This window comes from Podarcis erhardii (genome assembly GCF_964252035.2).
Source record: "Podarcis erhardii genome assembly, chromosome: 10".
Lineage (NCBI taxonomy): Eukaryota > Metazoa > Chordata > Lepidosauria > Squamata > Lacertidae > Podarcis > Podarcis erhardii.
This window is the reverse complement of record NC_138500.1, coordinates 66,511,799-66,537,980: the sequence shown is the minus strand read 5'-3', so window position 1 is coordinate 66,537,980 and position 26,182 is coordinate 66,511,799. Positions and strand designations below refer to the sequence as shown.

General features: G+C 41.8%; 1 protein-coding gene and 1 long non-coding RNA gene across 2 annotated transcripts in view; one reads left to right on the top strand and one right to left on the bottom strand.

Annotated features, from left to right (window-relative positions):
• Positions 1–26,182, bottom strand: part of LOC309350908 — a 1,133,389-nt gene that overhangs the window by 66,893 nt on the left and 1,040,314 nt on the right. The window lies entirely within an intron of this gene.
• TBC1D22A (TBC1 domain family member 22A) overlaps positions 1–26,182 on the top strand; it is a 118,138-nt gene that overhangs the window by 52,175 nt on the left and 39,781 nt on the right. The window contains exons 9-11 of the mRNA XM_081877979.1: positions 5,542–5,648; positions 10,634–10,709; positions 20,091–20,218. Coding sequence (XP_081734105.1) covers positions 5,542–5,648; positions 10,634–10,709; positions 20,091–20,218 — 311 coding nt within the window. The remainder of the gene's footprint in view (positions 1–5,541; positions 5,649–10,633; positions 10,710–20,090; positions 20,219–26,182) is intronic.

The window sequence follows — 26,182 nt, the reverse complement described above, 5'->3', positions numbered from 1 at the left end:
TTCGTTTACAAGTGGGTCCTACTTCCAAACCTTTGAGAAGTGCAGATATAAATTATTTTTGAAATGTCATTCCTTTTCAGGCTCAAAACAGTCATTAATGGAGAACACGCAGCTACTATGGGAAAAGCTGACATGGTGTTGTAAGCTGACATGGTGTTGTGTTGTAGTTAAGGTGCTCAGCCTTAACTAGGGGTTGTGTGTAGGATCAGAGAAACTCAAAACAGTGTTGCATCGTGCATTGTGAGGTAGCAGTAGGCAGTTCTCCTTGAAGGAAGTGCTTATTTAATGGCATCAATAAACTAGTGCGCCCAGCCACCAGAACAGCAGCAGGTCTCTTTCTCAGATTTGAAGCTTGCTATGAAAGCAGTGAGAGATTTTACTTTCTTGGGCTCCATGATCACTGCAGATGGTGACAGCAGCCACGAAATTAAAAGATGCCTGCTTCTTGGGAGAAAAGCAATAACAAACCTAGACAGCATCTTAAAAAGCAGAGACATCATCTTGCCGACAAAGGTCCATATAGTTAAAGCTATGGTTTTCCCAGTAGTGATGTATGGAAGTGAGAGCTGGACCATAAAGAAGACTGATTGCCGAAGAATTGACGCTTTTGAATTATGGTGCTGGAGGAGACTCTTGAGAGTCCCATGGACTGCAAGAAGATCAAACCTATCCATTCTGAAGGAAATCAGCCCTGAGTGCTCACTGGAAGGACAGATCCTGAAGCTGAGGCTCCAATACTTTGGCCACCTCATGAGAAGAGAAGACTCCCTGGAAAAGACCCTGATGTTGGGAAAGATGGAGGGCACAAGGAGAAGGAGACGACAGAGGACAAGATGGTTGGACAGTGTTCTCGAAGCTACCAGCATGAGTTTGACCAAACTGCGGGAGGCAGTGGAAGACAGGAGTGCCTGGCGTGCTCTGGTCCATGGGGTCACGAAGAGTCGGACACGACTAAACGACTAAACAACAACAACATGAAAGCAAAGCTTGTATGCTGTTTTCAGACTTCATAAATCTGTAAAAATTCATCTCTAGCACCTATCAGTGATGGTGACCATCCAGGAGTGTATAGGTAGTAGTCTTTTCAATCCAGGCAGCAACCAAACAATTTGATTGTACTTTCTGGTGCTTTTGAACCACCAAAAGACCATCACTGGTCTTGCTCTCAATTTCACCATTCAGTAATGCATCTTGCAAAGTGTAATTAATTCACTTTTCATTGTGTTGCTTTGCTGCTTCCTGTGGAGAAGGCGTCTTGTTAAAGCCCTTCTAAATGAATTACTCTTTTTTTTTTGCTCAGAGGAGATTTTCACAAGAATAGGATAATATTCTGTGAAGGAGTAAACAGCAGCTAACAGCAGTGCTTGCAGCAACCGTAGCACTTGGATCAGCATGTCACAGCAGTTTTTCTTTAGGCAGCTATTTTGCTATCTTCCACACTTACACAGACAGCGTGATGAGAATCGCCGCAGGAAGCTGAAGAAAATGAGAGACATTGCTGTGAGACATTATAATTGGGATTTTTTGTACAGTGATATCTTCCTATCCACCTATATATTGACAAAGATGCATGTTGTCCTGCTACTTAGAAAAGAAAAGAAAATCTACATACTGTTTAATTCTTATGCTGCAACGTTTGTGGATTAAACTTGTTGATAGCCCTAAAAGACATCTTAACACTGCTTCTAAAAGGATTACATTATTCATGCAGTTCCATTCTCAGCATTCGCTCTGCTTTATTCAAATGGTCCCTTATTCTGTATTCTTAATGAGTCTGTATGGATTGCTCATCATATTCTACACACTCTCTCTCCCTCTGTGCTCTGCAGATCTGCTAGTGAATTTACAGCTGACAGCTTTTTCTCTAATACTACTACCAGACTTAACACGGACACTGGCACCAGAGCCTGCAATAAACCCAGATGCCAACTTTGCTGCCACATACACCCGGACAACACCATTACTGGCCCCAACAACATCACACATACCATCTCGGGACTATTTAATTGCTCATCGTCTAACATTGTGTATGCCATCAAATGCCAACAGTGTCCTTCAGCTCTCTATATTGGACAAACAGGCCAAACCTTACGCCAAAGGATAAACGGACATAAATCTGACATCAGGAATCACAAGACAGAGAAACCAGTAGGAGAAGATTTCAATCTCCCAGGACATTCTATACAAGATCTCAAAGTAGCTGTTCTATTACAAAGGAATTTCAGAAATAGACTGGAAAGAGAAGCTGCTGAATTACAACTTATTACCAAACTTAAAACCATGGAGAGACCTGGTTTGAACAAAGACATTGGATTCTTATCTCATTATACATGACAAAGCCATTTTTCACCTTCTCACCCCTTGCTTTTTCCTGTAAGACGTATTGCAGTCGTTAAGAGTCGTCAACAGGCTCATCACAGCTATCTGCCAATCACCCATTCCCACCACCCTTCTGAGTAATACCCCTCCCCACCTTCCCACTATTTAGAAGGGTCTGGTGACTTCTGTTTCAGTGTATCTGAAGAAGTGTGCATGCACATGAAAGCTCATACCTAGAACTAACTTAGTTGGTCTTTAAGGTGCTACTGGAAGGAATTTTTTTATTTAGCTTTTTTCTCTGGTAGCATCCCTGTGCCATCTAGTAGGATATAATACCCAGAAACCAGCAGATGAAGCCTTTCCTCCTCGTTGAGTCTTTGAGGCTGAAGATGAAAGAGTTCCACCTGCTCATTCTTGCCTGATAAGAACCAGTTAAATACACAGGCACAGCCAGCAGAACATTGGCAGTCTTAGCTGAAATTGGAGGTAGAAGACAAAATGGGGCAAATAACTAACCACTCTGACTGAGCACACCCCAGAGTTTACTTTCTGATTGCACTGTGGAGACTGGTAGTTCTTAAGATTTTGAAACCTTTTTTTTTTTAAGGCCAGAGGAGTAACATTTACACACTTTGGACATTCTTTTTGTTTGAATGCTAGATGGATCTGTTAGGATTCTTGATCCGTGTTTGCAGTCGTGGGATTGTTGTCTATCACGTGACGGTGTATGTTTTCATTCCACAGAGTGGGAAGTGACGGAGACAGGATTTTTTTGGTATTACTGTGTTCCGTGAAGTGGGACTATTGTCATTTGTTCTTTCTCTCTTTGCTGTCTGATGAGAAAGAGGAAGGAGCTAAGTCAGAATGCTCAGAGTGTATTATATGTGAATAAAGTAGATTAGCCAAAATGCTGTGCTACTGAGTTCTGTTACACAAACTGCAAATACTCTGCAGGATCGTAAGTGTGTTGATGCTTTTTGATGCAAGTCGCTGTGATGTTTGGGCTGAAGAATGCTTTTGAAGCTCCCGAACGATTGACCAGGAGGGAGAGAACATGCCCGTCAGGCATGTGACTCTACCAGAGTCTTACACAAGTGAAGGACGATCCTAACAGGATCATCAGGCTAAGATGTATCTGCAAACGCAGCCTCTCAGAATTGTTTCTCTCTTCCCCTTTCCGCAGGATGGGGAACCCTTTTCAACTTCAGAGGTTCATTCCCTACTGGGCAGCTTTCTCAGGGCTACGTACCAATAGTGGTGGTGAGGACTGGAGGCAAAAGTGAGCAGAGCGATTAATGTAGATTTTCCCTTTGCATAGTAGGTTAGTTTCTGTACATACCCACACTCCTTTCTGTCTGCCAACCGGACAAGCAAAATGCATTATTGGGAGCATTCCAGCCAAGCAAAAATGTCTGGTATGAATCAGGTCATAGAATAGAATCATAGAATTGCAGAGTTGGAAGGGACCCGAGGGTCATCTAGTCCAACCCCCTGCAATCCAGGAATCTCAGCTAAAGCATCCATGACAGATGGCTATCTAACCTTTGCTTAAAAACCTCCAAGGAAGGAGAGTCTACAACCTCCCGAGGGAGACCGTTCCACTGTCAGAAATATTTCCTGAAATTTTGTCGGAATCTCAAAGCCATTGGTTTGAGTCCTACCCTCCAGAGCAGGAGAAAAAAAAGTGTGTTCCCTCTTCTATGTGATAATCCTTTAAATATATGAAGATGGCTATCATATATTCTCTCAGTCTCCTCTTTCTCAGGCTAAACATACCCAGCTCCTTCAACTGTTCCTTTATAGGCATGGTTTCCAACCCTTGAGCATCTTGGTTGCCGCCGCCTTTCTTGAAGAGCATTCAGGTTTTGGCATTGGCTAGCCCAGGGGTCAGCAAACTTTTTCAGCAGGGGGCCGGTCCACTGTCCCTCAAACCTTGTGGGGCGGGGGCGGACTATATTTTGGAAAAAAATAAATGAACGAATTCCTATGCCCCACAAATAACCCAGAGATGCATTTTAAATAAAAGCACACATTCTACTCATGTAAAAACACGCTGATTCCCGGACCGTCTGGGGACCGGATTGAGAAGGCGATTGGGCCGCATCCGGCCCCCGGGCCTTAGTTTGCATACCCATGCCTTAGCCAATACAGATCTTCCTCCTGCCAGGCCTTCTGAACATAAAACAGAACTATAGGTCTGGTTTTGTCCTGACTTGGGGCTCACCTCACTGTGCAGCAGCTGTTCTAAAATGCACCATTACTCTGTGACATAAGAAAAATTACTTTATTATTACCATGGTTTCGCATATGGAAATTGAGGTATGTTGCTATTTGGCAGGAAAACGGATCTTAGGGCCACAGACTCCTGCAGAGTCAGGCACACTTGGGTTTGCTTAGCCTGGATTGAATTGTAAATTTAGTCTAGAGTCTCAAGTACAGCATTGGTCAAAAACGGCTATCAAGATTGGTTTTGATATCTTTTCTTTGCCATCACTAGTAAAAGCAAATCTAAGCTAAGCAACAACTGCCGCTTAACAAGCATTTAATTATTTTTCCAGAGGATGGGGTTGGATATCAGTAGACTGCAGTTGTGGGAGGAATGTAACTTTATAGCAATTAATTTTGAAGCAATTACAATTTTGATAAACTTATCCATTGCTGATACCTATTTATACTTGTTTGCTGATCTATTAGGGCTTGGAGCAGAAAACGTAACGGGAACTTGTCCTTCAGTGTAGGGTCTCTGTGTATACTGCAGCAAATATGCGTCCCCAAGTGCTAGAGGTATGATATTTCTCTTGGGGACACTTCTACATCTCTCTGTGCCCTTGCAATCCTAACTCAACACACGTAATCTTAAGAGGGTGATCTTGGTTGGCCTTGGAAGTTGTGATGTGAAATGGGCTGGAATTAGTTGTGGATAGATTTCATGCATTTTCAGATTTTTATGGTGGTGTGCCATAGTCCTTTAAGTTTCCACAGTGGATTTGATTTGATTTGATTTTTTTAAAGTTCCTGTGCATTTCTAATATAGGGGTGAATGATTGTTCGAAAACACCAGGTTTAGCTGAATAGTGCTTTTAGTCCTTCGTAAAGGTCACATGGTTTAATGTTCATAGATAAGGTTAGTGATTGCTATATCTTGTATATGTGTGTAAACCTTTTGTTTATTCCGTCCACTTCATTGGTGTATCTTTTCCCCCTCTCTCTTTTACCAAACAGAAGAAGAAGTGGAAAATTTTGATGTTTCCAGTCTGCCCGCCGAAGTGCTGCAGAACATTGAAGCTGACAGTTTCTGGTGCATGAGTAAACTGCTTGATGGCATTCAGGTAAATTGATTTCCCCTTCTCCAACCATTGGGATAACTGATTAGCATTGTGGCCAATAACAGCATTAAGAGTGTTGAAAAAGAATATACCTGATGAGTAGAATAGGGCAGTAGATACCACCATATTTAAAAAATGTGGAATATAAACAGGACATTGGTATTTATGAGGTACATTTTGAAATTAGTTCTCCTTCCTGGTGTGCACTAGTACAACCTTTCTTGAGCTTGAATGAAAACATACAGTGGTGCCTTGCAAGACGAAATTAATTCGTTCCACAAGTTTTTTCGTCTTGCGATTTTTTCGTCTTGCGAAGCACGGACTTTGGAAAAGCTTCAAAAATAACCAAAGTCTTCAAAAACCTCAAAAAAGGCTACCACACCGCGTGCTATGAGTTGCTCCTCGAAGTGAATGCACGGTTTTAAGAAAAAGGAAACAAACTTGCAAGACGTTTTCGTCTTGCGAAGCAAGCCCATAGGGAAATCCGTCTTGCGAAGCAACTCAAAAAACGAAAAACACTTTCGTTTTGCGAGTTTTTCGTCTTTCGAGGCATTCGTCTCGAAAGCGAGGTACCACTGTACTGTTTTTCCACATGTTGGTCGACAGTTTTCTTTTCTTTTTTAAAAAGCAGATTATTCCAATATGATTGCTATTTTATTGTGAGTGTTTCTGGTCAGGGGTGAGGCCAAACAGTCTTCATAACTTGCTTCTCATCTGTGCAGTCTGGCAGGTTTTTTTCTGGCAGGAATAAACTCCCTGCAGCTGCTCCTTCTGTTGCCTAGGAGTGGAGGGAACATTTTCACCTGGAGAGATTTATTCCCTCCTGGGCAGGTTGCCTATGCTTTATATGTCAACACAAGCACACCATACAGTTATTTCAAGATTGGTGTTACACGCTTCTGGTAGGTTGTCATATAACAGCTTAGCCACTGCATTTTGCACAAACTGCAGCTTCTGAAACATCTTCAATGGCAGCCCCACGTAGAGCATATTGCAGTAATCTATCCTTGAAAGTCAACAGTGCATGGTCACTGCAGTCAAGCTTTCCAAGTCCAGGAGCAGTTGTAAGTAGCTAATCAGTGTGATCTGGGATAAGGCTATTGATGGCAACTAGTCATGATGCCTGTGCACTATCTCCAGGATCAGACGCAAAGCATCTCTGAATGCCAACTGTTGGGGAATAACACTGAGGGCTATTTTCCTCATATCCTGCTTGTAGACTTCCCCAGAGTCATTTGATTGGCAAGTGGAGGGAAAAGGATGTTGGACTATAGATAAGTCTTTGGTCACATTCAGCAGGGCAGTTACACAGTTTTGTCCAGGAAACATGCTGGGAAGAAGAAGAAAAAATCCTGGTCTGTATGGCAGTCCACTACACATGGTTGGCTTACCTTGTGGAAAGGATTCTTCCATTGCCTTCACTGATGTTCACGAATATCATCATCAAACCTTTATTGGCATCACTTGCAAACATTCAGAATAAATAGGCCAATGCGATCTCGTCGCCATTTCAACAGTACAGTCATTTGCCAAAGGGAAGAAGAGGCGAGCAATCTATTTCACCTCTGTGGGTCTCCAGCAAAGGCAGGGTCCTGTAGCATACTTCGGCTGCAAAAAAATCAAATAAAGGAACTTAGCTACTGTCTTTGTGAGCTCCTGGTCTCTCCCCTGTAATAAGAAGCATTTGACCTCTGTCTCTGGTTTCCATATTGGGATACATAGCTGGTCTAAGAATTGGTGGTGGAGATCATCATATATTTTACATTTAAGGGCCATGTGAGCTAGCATTTCCACCAGGTGGGCATCACATGGGCAGACCCTATCCCCTTCTGCCATACCCGCGAACCTACCTCAAAGGAGGTTAGAAGGATTAGAATTGAACCTAGCCAGCAAAAAAGCCCTTCTTTCTTGCGGGTTAAACAAAAATTGTAGCTCATGAATATGCACTGGTCCAAAGATGAATGGCCAATAACTTAGAAGTGCTCCAAAAAGCTGCCTTAAAGAGGCAAGTTTCAGTTTCAGCACAGAGCATCACCTACTTCATAATGAATGAGGGATTCATTTGTGAATACAGAGGGAGATTGTGGCTGCTTTATGCTTCACTGCCAGTTTTATTAAGCTATTGACAGGTGTACCTTAGTGCCTTTGCTAACTGCAAGTGGTTGCTGACCGCATTAAAACCACTCCCTTTGTTTTTGTTGCCATTCCTTTCTGAAGTTTCCTCATCTTGCATAGAATGTGCCTTCCTGTCAAAAGGTTGGTTTGTAAAACATGTCTTGCAGCAACCAGTGAGGATTTAAGATGGGGGAATTAGGCTTGATAAGTGGTTAGCGGAGTGGAAGCTTTAATGTGGCTCAAATATTATTCTGTTCTGAAGCACTGAAAAAAGAACCTGGATCTTACAGACTTACCTGGGAGCAGGGTCCAATTATTTCCACCACTTAAGATCAGAGCTTCCAATTTCTTTGTGGCCATTATTCCTTTTCAGAGCACAAAAACTATTTTGCTCCGCTCCAATTGTAAATAGTGTTGTGCAGAATGTTTAAGCTTGTTATACATAACAAGTTATCAAGAAAACAGATGAGTTGTCAAGAATATGTGATACTTTGGAGAAAAGGCAGTTTCTTGCACATTTCTTATTTAAGGACTGCTTCTACAGTATGCCACGTGGTCATATAAAGCTTCAAATTCTTGGGAAAATAATTTTAGGGAAATGGGAAAATCTAGCCCTTTTTGGCCTGAGGACAGTGTTCCAATTTACCAGCTCCTTTAGGCACATCATACCAGTGGTACGTGTGGCAACTGCTACTGAGCTCAATTTTGGGGGTAAATATCTCTATGGTGAAGATGAGTGGAATGGAAGAAAAACTTTGGTCAACTGGCTCAGGCCTGAATACACACCTTAAGGGTTGATTCCCCACGCCCTCTGTCCCTGCAAGTAGCCACGCTGGGTGACTGTTTTGAGTTTTCCTGTGCTTCGATAAGGCTTGGGATTGCATCAAGCCCAGAAACAGTGGGAAAGTGTTTCTGCAGGTGTTTGTCCCATTTCCTGCCATTAACCAACTGAACTGCATTTGAGTGAGAAAAAATGAGTTGAGAGAAAAGGACAAATCGCAATGCTGACAAGTTTGGGTTTCAGCAGGGACCCAAAAGAGACTGTACCCAGTGCTAGAGCTCATTCCTCTTTCTTTTCTTAATTTTATTTTTGCCTAGACTCAAGTTTTTCCCAATAGATTGTTGCATATTCTGAAGCCTTTGGAGACCAGTTCGCTTTTTTTGCTCTCTCTTTGAGAGTTTTGTTTTGTTTTTTTCCCTTGTAGCAAATCCCTTGCTTCAGTTTTGGAAGCTGCTTTTCACCATTTTCTCTGAATTCACTGTTAGGGCCTTGACTATTTGGCTGATGAACAATTTTGAGTAGATGCAATTTTCATAGGTTTTGACTTTGAGTTTGTTTTCTGTTTATTCCCTTGTGTGGCACACACCTCACTATTCAGATTTAAAATGTTTTCCTTCTTTTTTTTTTTGCATGTGTTTAGTTTCCATTTGTACCATGCTTGATCCTATACGCTAGATCCTAGACTCAGCTTTCTTAACTTCCTCCTGAGACCACAGAATCTAGTTTCATGGATCCCTGCTTGGAAATTGTAGCTATAACCCCTCCCCTTCCTTAATCTGTAGGTTAAACTGCTATAAGGCTAGGAATTTAGTAAGCTTTTAACAAGTTTGGACTGGTAGAAGTTTTATGGCTTATTAATATACATGCTGTTTGCCTATTTAATACTGTTTTCCGTTTATGAATTGCTTTCTTATATTTTATTCATACATTTTATTATATTTCAGTTTTTGCCAAGTTTGTATATTTTCTTCATTTTTGTTTACTGATGGAAATAAATTTATCTGGTCTGATCCCTTTCTGATTACCCCCAATAAATTGGGGGTAGCAAAATTTAAGAACCTATTTGTAGATAGCTACAGCTGGGATATGCTACAGACATGTTGCACACACTTGCCTTCACACACAACATGCTCACACGAGGATGTGCGCTGTTATGGGATGTGAATTGCTTTTTCCTCTGCTGACCTAGCGAGTGACCTGGATACAGGTCACTCGCTAGGTCAGCAGAGGAAAAAGCAATTCACATTCCATAACAGCGCACATCCTGGTGTGGGACTGGGCTGGAGAGCTTGGCGGTCTGCTGCCTGTCTCAGCTCCTCAGTGGAGATGAGAGATCTGGTGAGCTGGGAGAAGCAGCAATCTGTTTCCCAATCCCACCCAGATGTGAGCCAATGAGAGCTTTTGAATTTCCCCCCTCCAATTCCAGGGAGCTTCAAAAGCGGGAATCAAAGGGCAGTCTAGTAAATTATATTAGGGAACTGGGGGGCTGGTGTGGTCAGCCTAATATGGCCTGCAGGTTTGCTACCCATGGTGGAAAGTTATGCTATGGAATTTATCAACCGGGAAGTTTCCAGATTTTAAAAATACACAGGGGTGGGTTACCTGTGCCCCTCCAGATGTTGGATTCCTCATATAACCTTAACCAGGATCACCAAAGGTTGGGGTGATGGGAGTTGTAGTCCAACAATACTCGGGGTGCTACAGGTTCTTTATTCCTTTGTAAGGTGTGCATTCTTGGGAATGTCTGATGTTCTTGGGGAGTTTATCATGTCTCTCCCCACAGTCACTGAAAGGAAAAGAAATAATCTAGCAACGAACCATGGCCATCTTTGCATGATAATTCCTAATAGACATGTTTCTGTTTGTTATTGATACGCACGTTAGACAACATGTTTTACTTAAGCAAGTCGGACAGAGCCTCTGTTGAGATACCTACTGTGTTTTGAATGGTAATTTTACCCACTCTCAGCTGGTCACTCTGCAAGGTTGAAGTCAGCTGCCAGCAAGACATTGATTCAGCTGTTTCTTTTTTGAAGCAACTGTGTTCATATCTCTTTGTCAACATGCTTGCTTTATGATCTTGTCTCCTTAGGATAACTACACCTTTGCTCAGCCTGGTATTCAGAAGAAAGTGAAAATGCTGGAAGAACTGGTTAGCCGAATTGACGGTACGTCTTGAAAACTAAGCGAGACTGGACGCGGCTTGGTTGAAAGTGTTTAGTTAGAAGACTTTGCTAGCTTGCCTGGGCAATACCAGCGCAGTGATCCGTCTCTACCATAATGTGGCCTTTCTCAGGCGAGGTGTCACCCTTAATCAACTTGTGGCATAGTGGCCTTTTGCAAACTTACTGCACTCTATCACTTAAAGGAAAGCCACTAGAGCATGCCCCACTCTCATTACTTTTTATTAAGGCAATGTAATCAAAATCCAATGCCAATCTTTTTTGCTGCAGACTAATGGCTACATACAAAAGCCAGCCAGCATTCATTTTACATTAAGCTCAATGATTGTGGTAATTCGGGAGAGTCGCAGTGGTTGTTTATAGTTGTCCTTTGGCACTATGTTTTTGTGCCTTTGTGTATCGTTTTGCTATCAGGAATGTCTGAATAATTTCTCTGTGGAATCCAATTAATTACCAACTTTGGAAATAACATCTTTAATATTGGAGATAAATTACAGCGGGTGCGAGGGTAATTTTAGATTATGCTTTCATGTTTTTCGCAGGACTACTTTGAAACATTTTCTACCTTCATCCTTAAAACAATTCCCATCATGAAATGCTGACTGTCATATTGCTGGAGCAGAGTTTAATTAAATGAAATTTGAGAGATAGTGCTTGCCCATTCTAAGCATATTCTCTTGATAGTTCATTAAATTAACGAGCACAGCAATGCCGAGCAGAACTAAGCATATATTTGTGACACTGCCTGTCAGTTATGAGTGTGTGCTTGTGTGTGTTTGTGTATGTGTAAGTCAAACAATGCTGTTACGCAAGTAACTCAACAGTGGCTAAACTTATTAGGAAGATGATTTCTATTGTTTCATTATGCACAGTGTAAGCTTTGTTGCAGCAGCATTTACTGCAACAATTTATATATTTGCTTGCTTGTATTTGAACAATCTAGATTGTTGATAGTGACATTGGCTGTGCTTAGAGGTGAACATTCACATAACTGATGGTGATGAAATGCATGAGTTGCCATCAAAGAAAGCTATTTAATATGCCTAGTTGCAAATAACTTGCTACTTAGCAGCTGTTGTCTGCGAAAAGCATTGGTGCGATCCTTCCTCACGCAAATGACACCCTTGGTGTAAATGTATTGCATGGGAAACGCCATTTTCCCGCAGTAGATCATGTACTTTTCTTGCAAAAGGTCCCAGACTCAGTCTCTCTGTGGCGTCTCCAGATAGGACTCTTGTCTTGTTTCCGTGGAGTGCCTCTTCCAATCAGAGATGACAATACTGAGCTGGATAGTCCAATTACCGTATTTTTCGCCTTATAGGACACACTTTCCCCCCTCCAAAAATGAAGGGGAAATGTGTGTGCGTCCTATGGGGCGAATGCAGGCTTTCGCGGAAGCCTGGAGAGAGAGAGGCATCGGTGCGCACCGACCCCTCTCGCTCTCCAGGCTTCAGGAAGCTGTCCGCAAGCCTTGCGAGCCCGGGGGAGTTCCCGCGGACTCGCAAGGCTTGCGGGCAGCAGCCTGCAGCCCGGAGCACGGGGCGCCCTCCGGAGGACACCCTTGCTTCGGGAAGGTGTCCGCAAGCCTCCCGCGCCCGGCGGGAGGTCCCGCTGGGCGCGCGAGGCTTGGGGCAGCAGCCTGTTCTGGGGGCTGGGGTCTCCGCCCCCAGCCTCACAAGCTCCCAAAGCGATGCCAAAGGTGCACGCAGCTTCGGCATGGCTCTGGGTCCCGTTCTGGGGGCTGGGGTCAGGGGAAGCTCGGGCTTGCGGAGAGCTTCCTGTTCTGGGAGCTGAGGTCGAGGGAAGCTCAGGCTTCCCCGGCCCCAGCCCCGTGCCTGGTGGGGGGGGGGGATAATTTTTTTCCCTTTATCCCCCCCCCCCAAATCTAGGTGTGTCCCATGGGCCGGTGCATCCTATAGGGCGAAAAATACGGTATGTGGCAAGGTATGCTACTATCTCTAAGTTGCAACAGAGAGGCAGTATGCTTCCTGGCTCTTCATTTAGCCCTTGTACTCCAACCCAGAGATCTGGTTAGACGTTTACCCATGTTTGAAATTAAATATGGCTCTAGCCCTGAGTTAAAGGAATGGGTGGAATATTCAGAAGCCTCCTGGTTTCCTGCTCTTGCAGCCGCAGGACAAACTCTGGAAGACAGAGTTTTATTTTTATTTTTATTTTTATTTTTATTTTTATTTTTATTTAGTTTTCTCTGTGTGTATGTGCGTGTTGGTAGGAATCTTGCATTATGTACTTGCCCAAACCATTGGCAAGCTTTTTTTGTACATGAGGAACAATCACTGCACATCTTAACATAACTGGTTAATGAAGATAGCAAGGCTTGAATTAAGAAGAACAGGAGGTTGATACGTGGTGACAAATATGCTCTGCTAGAACAATCTAAGATGGAAAGAGGGTGTGAGTGGGGTGCGGGAATGTTAAATGGAAAAGTGCTCTAATGAAAAAGTGGAGCGATAAATAATATTTATGTTAATCATCCCTGATGTTTGCTTAAAATATGTGAGGTTGGAAATATTTATGGCTTGGTTATTAGATGTAGCCAGTCAACCGGAAAATATGGCTTTATTCTCAAAGGATAAGATCTTTCCTCCACCAGCTACTTAGCTTCCCTGCAACTTCTGCACCTGTCACAAAGTTAAGCTGATGATAACCAGCAGCCAGAAAAGCCCGTTGGCAGAACGGAAAGGTCACTGATCTGTGGTTTTAATAAGTTTATTTATTTAGCAGTCTTTACATCCCACCTAGTGATTGAAATTCTCAAAGCAGTTTGCAATGTATTTGCAGCATGATAAAACAGACAGTGAAGCAACCGTCACTGCAGCATGGCACGGGTGTGTACAAGTCACATGCACACAAACACACATTATCTGATGGTCCGACAAATGCCATTTTGTTTCAGAGTCTCTGTTGACACAACTAGATGTGAGATCCACACAGGCCAGGACTTTTTCAGTGGCTGGTGCTGCTGTCTCTCAGAAACCCAGCCCTAGTGGCAGACGCAGGGTGTGATGGGGGACTCTAGATGCCTCCCTTCCAGTTCTCAGATGCTGCAATCAGTTAAAGGTAAAATCTCAAGCAGTGCCTAATGGGAAGAGAAGGCAAAGTAAAATGCAGTAGAATCAGAGCTTGATCCATTAGTCCCCAGTTCTCTCTGTTGTCAGAAAAGCAGGGCTGGGGGCTTAGGTTGTTTTACAGTGAGGACTGAACATGCTCAGTGGGCATGAAATGCCAGCTGACTAGGTGTTGTTGTGTTTTTGTTTTTTTTGAGGGAGGCAGTGAGGAGGAAACATAGGGTGGATGGGAACTGGCTGGAACCCTATGCAGAAGCACTCCAGCGTGCAACATTTGGTTGCAGTATCCTACTTGTATATCCATGCCTCGATAAGCAAAAGTACAGCATCCATACACAAAAGAAGAGGTATGAGTAGACTTGGAATCACTCAAGACGTTTGCAGAGTATATAAAAAAAATGGGAAAAACCCTCTGAGCAGACCCATAATAACTCAATGGCATTGAGTATCCGAAAAGGGGGAAAAACATTGGCAACTGGGTGGAAGGTTGAGGGGAAGTGGAATAGAATGGAATGGCTGGAACAGGACGCATGCACATATATGTTAGAAAGAACGGTCTCATTGTTTGTTCAGTCATTTTCATAGGTTCCTGGTTCATACTGGGAAGCTGCTTTCCCAAAGAATGGAAGTGAGAGGTGCCCCTAGGCAAAAATGGAGCCTAGATGAAGATTTTCATGTAGCTGAGATTTTAGGTATTCAGCCACCCAACTCTCTCTTGTTCTCAAAAAAAGAAGGGGGAAAAAAGAGAGATTCTGAATACGCATATTACTTTGTATCAGATCCAGTGGTCTCAGGACTGCTGGATTATATAACCCTCCTGAAGACTGAAAGGGGGAATGATTTTTCACCAATCCTCCTGCATCTTTCACCTGCTGAATCTGCTTTATAGGGTTGGGACCCTCCAGAACAACATCAGAGGTAGTGCAGGGGGGGGGGGAGAAGAAATTGCCTTTTCCATTTTGCCCTGCAGATGATGAATGGAAGGGAATTCTTTGGATTGAGCCCTTTATTTCTATTAATATTAATACATGCAGTTTTAAAAAAATATGTATAAACAGTTTCACATACAAGTTTTTTCTTTCCTAACCCCTTTTTCCCTCTGGTGTTCTCTATTAAAATACCTCTCTTTTAAGGACCATGATCTGGGAAGTTCTGAAAGGGTCACTTAACATTGTTGGATGTCTCAGAGTTTCTGCATTCTTGATTTTCAAGTGAGGACAGAATTTTATCCATAACCTTACTGGAATAAATCCTTGCTCTGTGCATTTGTTTTTTCATTCATATATTGTGAGGACCACATATGTATTATAATAAATGTAGGATCTTCAGAATAACCTGTTCTTCTCAGCTTCTAAGGGAATTGTTTTCCAACTCTGTGGATTAAGCTTTCAATTTCAAAGGATTTGTTATTTTACAATATTTATAAGAAATGTGATTACAGTAATTCAGTAAAGCTGTTTTAAATCACATGCCAAGCATTACAGGAAAAACAATTTTAATTACTTTTCTAAGGTGTTTTAAAGTTGGATGATTTAGAGGCTCAGTTTTACAGCGCTAGAACTAAATTCAGCGTCTTGTATGAAATAGCAAGCCCTTTTCCCAACCTTATGCTGTATGATATTTCTGCATGTTTTATGGAACTCAGCGGTTCAGTGTCTTACCAGTAGATTTTACTGCCTCATTAAACAATTGTATCGATTGAAAATAACTTTGTCTTTTGGGGAAGTTCAGCACGAACGAAACTTATTTGAGGTTGAACTGGAATGACTTTTTTCTTTTCTTTTTGTCTAGTAGTTCCATATTTTAAGTCATAATGGACTTTTGGAGAAAGGTTAAGCTAGGAAACCTTGATTTTCAGTGGTGATGACCAAGAAGGGCTTTCTGGAGTGTCAGGGGTAAACAAGTAGAACTGTCTCATGATTGTAGATCTTTGTAAGGAGAGGAAGACAAAGACTATCAATAGGAGGGTTCCCTAGCACAATTCAAAGTGTTGATGCTGATCTTAAAAGCCCTAAACTGCCTTGGCCCAGTATGCTTGAAGGAGTGTCTCCACTCCCATCGTTCTGCCCGCACACTGAGGTCCACCTCCAAGGGTCTTCTGTTGGTTCCCTCACTGCGAGAAGCAAAGTTACAGGGTACCAGGCAGAAGAGCTTCTTGGCAGTGGTGCCCTCCTTGTGGAATGCCCTCCCTTCAGATGCCAAGGAGATGAAGAACTGCACAACTTTTAGAAGACATCTGAAGGCAGCCCTGTACAGTCATACCTCGGGTTACAGGCGCTTCAGGTTGCGTTTGTTTTGGGTTACGGACCCACCGAAACCCGGAAGTACCGGAACGGGTTACTTCTGGGTTTCGGGGGTTGCCCGTGCGCAGAAGCGCCAAATCGCAACCCGCAGATGCGCTGCTGCAGATTGCGAATGTGCATCCCACATGGATCACGTTCACAACCCGAGCTTTAAATGTTTGATGTTTTATTATGTTTTTATATTTTGCTGGAAGCCACCCAGAGTGGCTTGGGAAACCCAGCCATATTATTATTATTATTACATTCAGTAGTTGATGATGGGCTGGGGTGGCAGTGCTCACCTGCACTCTGGTCAGCTGTGTTGCTGGTGCTTATTGGGGGGTAGAGGGAGAAAGGCAAGGTCTATATGTTGCAAACACACTGGCGTAACCAATCTGGTCATCTTGCCGGTGCCACACTCTGGTTCTCTTGTACCTTGCCAAACTTGCTGCCGCTTTGCCCCTACCCTTATACAGTGGTGCCCCGCAAGACGAATGCCTCGCAAGACGGAAAACCCGCTAGACGAAAGAGTTTTCCGTTTTGGAGGTGCTTCGCAAAACGAATTTCCTATGGGCTTGCTTCGCAAGACGAAAATGTCTTGCGAGTTCCTGCGGGTTTTTTCCCCTTCCCCCCCTTTTTCTAAGCTGCTAAGCCGCTTATCCGCTAAGCCTAAAAGCCGCTAATCGCGCTAATCCGCTAAGCCGTTCATGGGCTTGCTTTGCAAGACGAAAAAACCGCTACACGAAGAGACTTGCGGAACGGATTCTTTTCGTCTTGCGAGGCACCACTGTAGTTCCCAGTAGGCAGCAGCAACACAACCAGCTGGAGGTCAGATAAGTCCTGCCACCCGAGCACAACATCCACTGCTGCAAATGAGTGTTACAGTACTGGGTGCAAGTCAGTACTGTATGGTGTATGCCAGTACTGGCAATGACCAGTTACAGGTGCATCTGATGACCATACAAATGACCCACCCTTGCAACGTGGGCTCTTCTCCCCAAGTAGCTTCACTGTCCGGATTATCCTGCTAGTTGTTAAGGCTGGCTTTCTTAATGGGCAGCTTGTCTCTTCTCCTAGATATCCCCTGACAGTAGGATTGCATGAAGTCTAGGTGTAGCGATAGGAAGGCAAACAGCAGGTATTCAGCTAGACTTCAGCCTGTACCAAAATTGCTTAGTTACAAAATCTGAGGCAGTTAGGAACTTGGAAAAGATGGGAATTTAGAGAAGCATCTGATGTAATGAAAGAAACTTTCTTAGCATCTGGAAACAGGGTGTCATTTTTAGCAAACACTATTTCTTTATATTCTACTTAAGAATGGAGTATGAAATGATTATGCTTCTTGGTACCATTTTGCATAAACATGTTATTTAATAAGCTTGAACACACATAAATCCATGGTATAAAATATGCATATGTAACTTTTTTTTTTAATGGGAGGACCTGTATCAGCACATTTTCAATAGGTTAGTATAAGTTTTTTTAAAAGTGCTGAGAAGACTGTTAAACAAATTCACCCCTTATTTCTTTTGATACAAGAACTATTATTTCTTGAAGATTTAGCATAATTTTATTATCGCAAACTGCTGTATAAGTATTTTATGAAAAAATACTTTTAAGTCTGAAAGATGGCAATAATTACATCTGCCGAGTCATTCATTACATCTGCATGCTTACTATCAGTGAAATGGAAAATTTAAATTTGGAATTATTGCCAGCCAAATTACCTTTATCGGTGAAATAACATCTGTTCACAATTACTTATAAAAAAGGAGGAATGAATCTTTTCAGCCTGTGCATTTTCGTTTTGTCTCTGAATATATTATAAAATAAATTGCAAATAAAGCTTTGCACTTAGTAGTCCATTTTTCAACATGTTAGGGAGAAATAGAGGCAAGCCCACAGGAAATTCAGTATGCTTAAATTTGTATATTTTTTTAAAGTGAGTTGAAATATGTTGCCCCAGTTTGTAGCTTTTCATTATTTTCAAAGGCTTTCCAATAATCCAAAGTAAATATGTAGCAGCTGTGGAATCTACTATTTATGAGTAGCTGCTGCATTTACCTCTGAGTAAATGCTTCAATTAGCTTGAAATAACTTCTAAATCTAAAGTGATGCAGCAAATTTGTCAACCTACAGTATTTGCGCCTGCCTATGACACATTCTTAAGCAAGTTAAATGCTCCTCCGTATCTCACTGCTTTGCATTTCCTACTATATTTGCTAAGGGCAAATGTAGGCTTTTCTCATTCTTCGCTTTGAGCAGCAGTTGTTGATTGGACAATGGCCTTTCTGAGTCCTCTGAGACAAGCGCAGTTCTATCAGTATTGGCAGGTACACATTCAAGACTCGCTGCATATAGTTTTATGCCCTATAACATGCAGGAGTGTCAACATGGCCTCGCAATCTTGGGTGCCCAGAGCCGTGGGTGCCATGCAGTGTGCATAGCTGTTGCACCAAAATTTGTGTGTTCCTGGCCCCTTCATGGGGAATTTTGTGAGTGCTCAGGCACCCAGGGAGTTGGCACCTATGATAACATGTAAGGGTTGCATGTGGGGAGTAGTGGTTCTTCTCTCTCACCACTATACAGTTTCTTTGTAGAGAAGGTGCTGTGCATTTTAGAAATTTAAGATAAAATCCCTGGCTTCTGTGCTTCATATAGAATGTGGTAAACCCCTTCTTAGTGTGTGTGTGTTTGTCTTGCCTTTCTTCTTAGAAGTGTTGGCGCACCAAGAGTAAGGGGCACTCTTTCTCTGCTAAGCCTAGTGGTCCGCTTTGATGGGAGGGTCTACAAAGGAAGATCCCTGGCAAAGTGGACTTTGCAGCCATTGCTGATCATCTCATTGGCACTGTCCGCAAAACCCAGCTCTATCAGGGACCAGCTACACTCAGAAGCTCTGATAGGGAATTGATCGTCATGAGACTTGCATCTGGCGCCATGTTTAAGAGGCGTCAAATGCAAGCCCTGCTTGCCAAGAAACAATCAAGAATGCTCTGCAAGGTTCCCAATGCTTTCTGTGCAGCTGGGTCTCGACTAACCTCATATCTGACATCAGGTTTGTAGCAGGTGGGTGTAGCTTGGGGGAAACGGCTTCACAGGCCAAATTAGAAACCGTGCCAAACCTAAATGGGCATGTAGTTTGTAGGTTACCCACTGCTGTCTTAAAAACTTAGGAGAAGATGGAGAAACCCATTGAGAAGCAGTGTAGGGGTAAATTGTAGTACCGATTCATCAGAGGCCAAATCTCCTTGGGCCACACCACCATTCAGTCACAGATCTACCAGAAATTTTGGTTGTCAGATTGCTCATTATATTTATTTATTTATTTATTTATTTACTTGGAATATTTATTTTAAGGAGGATACTAAGTGCTGCTTTAATTTTAAAACACACATGTTCACATGAATCATAAATAACTCTTAACTCCCCATAGCTTGTTTTTAGTGGTGTGCATGCAGTGTAAAGTAAAAGAAATTCTGCCTTTTAATGAGATATTTTTTTTTTAAAAAGATAATGTATTCACGGCTTGGTTTTTAAGCTACAATTCCATCCTGTGTTCATGCAGCTGACACATTCTAAAATGACAAGTTGACAATGTCACACAATCACATCTTAACATTTAATACTTAAAAAAAAAAAAGCACTAGGACAAACTTGGGACTAAATCAGTGTGCCAGAAACAAGTAGCTGTATTGAAACTCTGTACTTGCAGTATGATTTTCATTCAGTTATTTAAATATATGGAAAATATTCATCACTGAACTTGTCAATAGATCCTTTTGAACGTCGTCTACAATGCTGGTGTAAAATTTACTTGCTGTTTCCATTTGGGCCTCTTTGGAGGAAATTGCTTGCTTATATAATGTTGAATTTGGGGGGTGGGGTGGGGTGGGGTGTTTTGTTTTGTTTTGTTTTGTTTTGTTTTTTTAAAACTGCTTGTGATTAATGCTGCATAGAGCCCTCTTGGTAAACTTATTTCAATTTTTCTCTTTCAGAGCAAGTGCACAGACACTTAGAGCAACACGAGGTGAAATACCTCCAGTTTGCTTTCCGCTGGATGAATAACTTGTTGATGAGAGAAGTTCCCCTGCGGTGCACCATAAGGCTTTGGGACACATACCAGGTGAGCTGTTGCTTTGAGCCCTCATTATGGAGCACAGTGCTGTTTGAAGCCGCATGCCTCTCCCGTGTAGACTTGATTTAAGAAACGGAGCTGGCCGATTTCTGTTGAGCTTCCAAGTATTTGACATTCTTGATGTGCAGGAGCCTTAGATATTTGAAACTAAAGTTGATGAGCACGTTTGCCTATGGTTATCTGCATTTAGCGGAGGGAATCAGAGTCTCTTTCAAGATCACTGCACACCCATATGATTTTGCCCTCATCATGGTTGAGCAAGTCCTTGGAGATGTCACCTCCATGTGCTGCAGCTACCAAGACGGCAAACAGATTATGAGAAGAGGGTTTAGAGCAGCACAGAAAATGCCTCTAACAAAATGCAGGGATTCGTTCTTTAACAACAAGCCCCTTTTGAGGTCTGGAGCTTTTGGCCTCAACCCCTAACCCTAAACTTAAATGAAGCCAATATTTCTCAAGTACGCTTCCTTGTATCTCCCTCGTTTACTCTGGCCTTCCCTTCCCCTACTTTCAAAATTTAGATTGCAAACTGGACTGGTTTATATTACTCTGTAAAGTGCCATTTATGTTGATAGCACTACATTTCAAAAAAACAAAAACAAAGCCTCAGTTCTCAAAATTGATGTATATATTAATTGCTTGGCACTTGCCAGTTGATGACACAAATATATCTCAGCAACAGATAGCCTGGACTTAGGGTTGCCATGTATCCTCTTTTTCCAGGACACGTCCTCTTTCTGGGATAAAATTTCTTTCTTGGTGGATTTTTTTAAATTTGCCAAAATGTCTTTCTGCATGAGACATAAACATAACTGGGGGTTGAAGACTTGCTTTCCTCTACTCTTCTCCTGCCCCCCCCCCCAGCAATATATCTCAGCTTCTGTAGTCTACATATAGTAGGGGTATTTAAAATGAGAGTCGTCATAGCGTCCTCTTTTTCTCTCTTCAAAATATGGCAACGCTATATATGCCCCACATATATTATGAGTACACTATTAAAAATGAGCTCTCTTCCATGGCTGCATATAGGAGAGCTATATATTCCAAAGAAGGCTCACAAAAAATCTTGTGTCATTGACATTTCATTTTATTTGAAATGTCTGAACCACCACCCACACATACTTTTTAAGGCAGCTAAGCAATATGCTAAACAACACATATAAAACAATCACAATACAGTGGTAGCTTGGTTTACAACCATAATCTGTTCCGGAGGTCCGTTTGTAAACCAAAACAGGTTGTAACCCAAGGCACGCTTTCGCCAATGGGGCCTCCCCAAAAAAATTGTTCGTAATCGGGAAAAAAATGGGTTGTAATCCAAAAAAAGTTTGCAAACTGGGACACACACTTCCGGGTTTGACGTGTTTGTAATCCAAAACATATGCAAACCAGACTGTTTGCAAACCAAGGTACCACTGTATACAAAAAGGCAGTAAGCTATATGCCTAAACAATAAATCTGTATCAGCAATAAAAAAGAATTAAGTATGGAAATGTTAATTATTGGTTTTGTCCTCAAATAAAGATCTTAAGCTTGTCATCTGAAACCTAAAGCGTTTTGGCTCGAACAAGCCTTCTTCCGGGGTCTATCTCATTTGTTTATCAGTGGCTCAGAACCCATCAGTTTTAAAGGCAGGGAGATTCCGTAGGAGCTTTCCCCTGGAAGGTCATTAAAACACAAGAAACAAGGGAGATAAACCCATGAAGACAACTCGTTGGAGCTGAAACGCGTTGGGCTAATATAACAATAAGCTACCATTCCTTCCAGCATCTCTGAGAAACAATTCCCCTTTTTTGTTCATATTTTTGGATGCTTCCATTTCTGTGTGTTCCCCTGTGAAACCTAGCAGACCCCTCCCCCTTTCAGAAAAGTATCTCACAATCTAGACACCATTACAGTCAAGGCTGCATCCTCTGCATCCATTCGGCTCACGTCTGGGAATGCGGAAGTAGGATACAAAATAGGACCTCCAGAAATAGCCCAAGTGCATAGGCAGATTAATATGGGAGAAGGTGGCCTCAAGGGATAGGAGGGGTATTTTATATGGAACTCTGTAGTTTTCTGTTGATTAACTCTGAATTAATCTTTCACCAAACAATTCCATTTCTGCCATTTCCCATGCTTTCTTGCATACCCCAGCATTAGACTGAAGATGCCTACTAATTGGCAAGACAGGTCTGTTCATGAGACGAGTTACATTAGCCTCCTCTTGAGTCTTTCTATTGAAAGTGAGAGCTCCTGATTATTTCCAAAGAGAAGACTGGTGATTATTATTTCAAATACAATATTAATTAAAATAATGCAGTATCCAGGAAGTAAACTATTCAGATTCTGTACACATTAAATCTTCATACTTGCAGCAAGTATTTTGCTGTAATGGTGATGGTCAGTGGTTCACTAGAAAACGAAACAAGGCAGTGGGGAGATGTATTGCATTTCCAAGCATTTGAAGATTTCTGGAAGATGGCATGTAGGACAAATCTGAACTGTTAGTCTTGGTTGTTGCAACCTAATATGTGGTTATTAAATATCCAACTGTCTTGCCCAATTAGCCAAATAGACTCAGGCATTCTCAACTGGCTTATTATTTTAATGTGTCTAAATTTTATTTCATATAATTTGTTAGAGGCATAGTAAGTGTCGATTAGTCTAATATTGGGTTACATGCGTTTTCCCAATTAAGGGAGCTGAACATTGTTTAATGGTTTAAGTCTGTAAGTAGCTGTAAAGGTGAGCACTGGAATAAAAATCTCACTCGTAAACGGAAAGTTAAAACATTCAGCAGCTAATGACATGGAAAATGTAGTATATAAATCTGAGTATAACTATATACAGGTGCACAAGCATGCTTGGTTGTGCTCCTAAATAACTGCATTAATCCGGGGGAAAATATCCCAAACAAATCCCCTCCCCAATAGAGATGTCTTTGTATATCTCCACATTTAAACTTTTAATAAAAGGCGAAGTATGAGCATATATACACAAACTAAGTCTTTGTTAAGGTCTGAAAATGATCCGAGCCTCATTGTCCAAAAAGCAATGTCTTGCTACTGCTCCCAAGAGAAGTGGTTTCTTGTCTTCTGCCTTATCCCCGTAGTCTTGCTAACCCTGAGCCCTTGTCCAGAGCAAGAGTGGGAGTGAAACAGGAAATCCCAAGTGGCTGAAGAGAGCAACTAATTTCATGTCTTCTGGGTTGGTGGCTGGAATAACCAGACATGCAATGTTACTTCCTCCTCCTTCCTCTTTAAACTATGGGGTGTTGAGTTTTTTTAATGCAATCAAGCGTGGTCCTTATATGGTGTTACTGAGGCTGAAGCAAGGCAAGAGAGTTGTAGGTGGCAGGTTGAGCAGAAAGCAGATAACATGAAAAAGAAACTAATATGTATCTACTTACCCAGATTTGCTTCCTTAGCAGCAAGCTACCATTCTCTGCTGTATGCAAGGATCTCTATAATCACCTCCTGAACAGATAGGTTGTGCTGGATTGCAGTGGAGATTGCATAACGTCGAGTAAGTTTAGAAGAGGGGCCAAAACGTTGGCAGTAATGTTCCCAAACGGCCATTATTGTAAAAGCAAAAAAATGGGAGAATTTTTTTGCTGAAAGAAAGTATTGTAATGGGGGTTTGTTGCCAAAATTAAGTGTGGCATAGAAAGCTTCTAAACACAATCTTGCAACAAAAGGATTCCATGTACATTATTGTTTTTTTGAGGCAGTGATCCTAAATCCTGATGAATCCCATCTTTTTATTCCATAGCCTAGTTCTGTTTTATAGCAACTTACAATTTTGCTTGGCATAAGCCTCTTGGCACAGCAGGAAGAATGTGAAGCTAATTTGATTTTGGGCTTGCATTTCATCAGTGGAATAACAAGTCTGGGGTTTAGAGTTATCCTCTCCCTTCTCAAGTATTCTTGTGATTTTGATTGTATTGTTCAAAGCTTCATTCCATCTTGTCTGTCTGACATTTTCTCCCTAGATGACTCTTGGCAGCTTCAATTTAAAGGAGTGAAAGTACTCGAGATTCTTCCTACCACTGTCTCTTCCCTCTCCCCCTTCTATAATTTATAAAAGCAGAACAGCCCTTTCTGTGGCTGAAGTTCATAATCCGGAGGATCATCTTGGCTGTTGCATCACATATGCTATCACATCCAAGTTATTTCTTAGTGCTGCTGTTTCTCAGTAACATTACACTTAGTGCTGTTTCTCAGTGTTGACTTTGGAGGGGGGATGTTTCCTTGATATAGAATAGCTTCATAGGAATACCTTTATTTTTGTTAATAGGGAAGCCTTAGTTTTGTTACACACTAATCAGGCAGTACTTCCAGTTGCACAGTAGCTTCTAAGCATGTTCAGCCTAATCCAGTTTGTGTCATTTTCCCCATATGGGCTGTAGATAATTGATGATACACAAAAGCTTTTACCTGGGAGCTGTAGGTGTCGACAGCTGCTTCCATGTCTTTCCTATGGTAGATAATTCCTGGTTACCAATCTAGCCTTGTTGATCTGTGTTTTCACTCTTTCGGGTGAGTAATTGTAGTCTAAGGAATGCCAGATGTCAATATTTTTGGTTGTCAGTCTCTGTCCAAGCCTAATGTGGCTTCATCTTAGATCTTTGCTGTGGTCTTGTGGATTTTGTGGTGTGTTTTGGGCAGAAGCACGAAGCATGTAAGTATGCTTAGCTGTCGATGGGCTTCCTGTATAAGGCAGTGCTCATATAGCTACGTACCTGCAGAGTGGTGTACAGAAAGTGAGCCCTTGGTTGGATTCTTCTATGGTAAGGTTGAACTTCGTGAAGTCCTGCTAGAATAACACAGATGCTTTCTGTCCTTGATGTCCATGATTCCAATGTAATGTTTTTATCTCTGATGGAAGAGCTACTCTGGAAGAAGCTGAGAAAGTGGTGTTCTAAGTCAGCCTTGAAGATGTTGGCCTACTGTGGAACCATGCCAGTGCCACTGATCTGAATATGCATTTTTTATTTATTTATATTCGTTTTATTGTTCAAGAATGAAAAGTTACAGTTGTAAAACCGTACAGTTACATATTAACAAATTCAAACTCTGTGTTTATCAAATTAAGTGAAACTATACTATATACCCATGTGGCTTCCTCCCACCTCAGCTCAGCATCCTTTAATCTTTAATATATCTGGTCACGATTTTACTTTATATTGAATCATCTTTACATACTTAATCTAGGCATAACAACATATTGTCTTTGGAACAGTGTTTTTTCATATAACCCTCAAAACATTGCCATTCCTTCCTCAAATTCTGGTTAGATTGATTCCTTATGGCTGCCGTTAGTTTGGCCAATCCTATAAATTTGCATAATTTGTTTATCTAAGCCTCCTTTGTGGGGATGGTATCTCCTTTACAATTTCTTGCCAACAATAGTCTGGCTGCGGCTGTGGCATATAGAAATAATATTTTATTATCTTGTCGGATGTCTTCCCCTACAACGCTCAGTAAGAATGCCTCTGGTTTCTTTTTAGTTGAGGTTCTAAACATCTTTTTTAATTCTTTGTGTATACACCCCCCCAAACTCTTGACTTTCTCACAGCCCCACCAGACACTGAACATGCATTTTATTCCCAGAGCTGGGTTAGTACAGAGTTGTAGCATTTGGAAATTCATTAAGAGTAGCCACTTGTGGGTTGAACTGGACAAATGATTTTTTTTAAAATCATCCTGCATTTGTTATTAGGCAAGACAGTGCCCAGGATTGTTGTGATATCAACAAATATTTTGTGTGTGTTTGGGAGTAATATTTATCACTGTAGTTTCTGAGTGTTTGGGTGTGTGTACAGAGACACAGCTACGGCTCGGGGGAGCACTACCCGTACCTGCTGAAATGCACAGTAGTCTACAAAAGCTTATGCCGTAATAAATTTGTTAGGCTTTATGGTGTCACAAGGCACTTTCCATAATGTTGATATGTAGCAGGGCAATT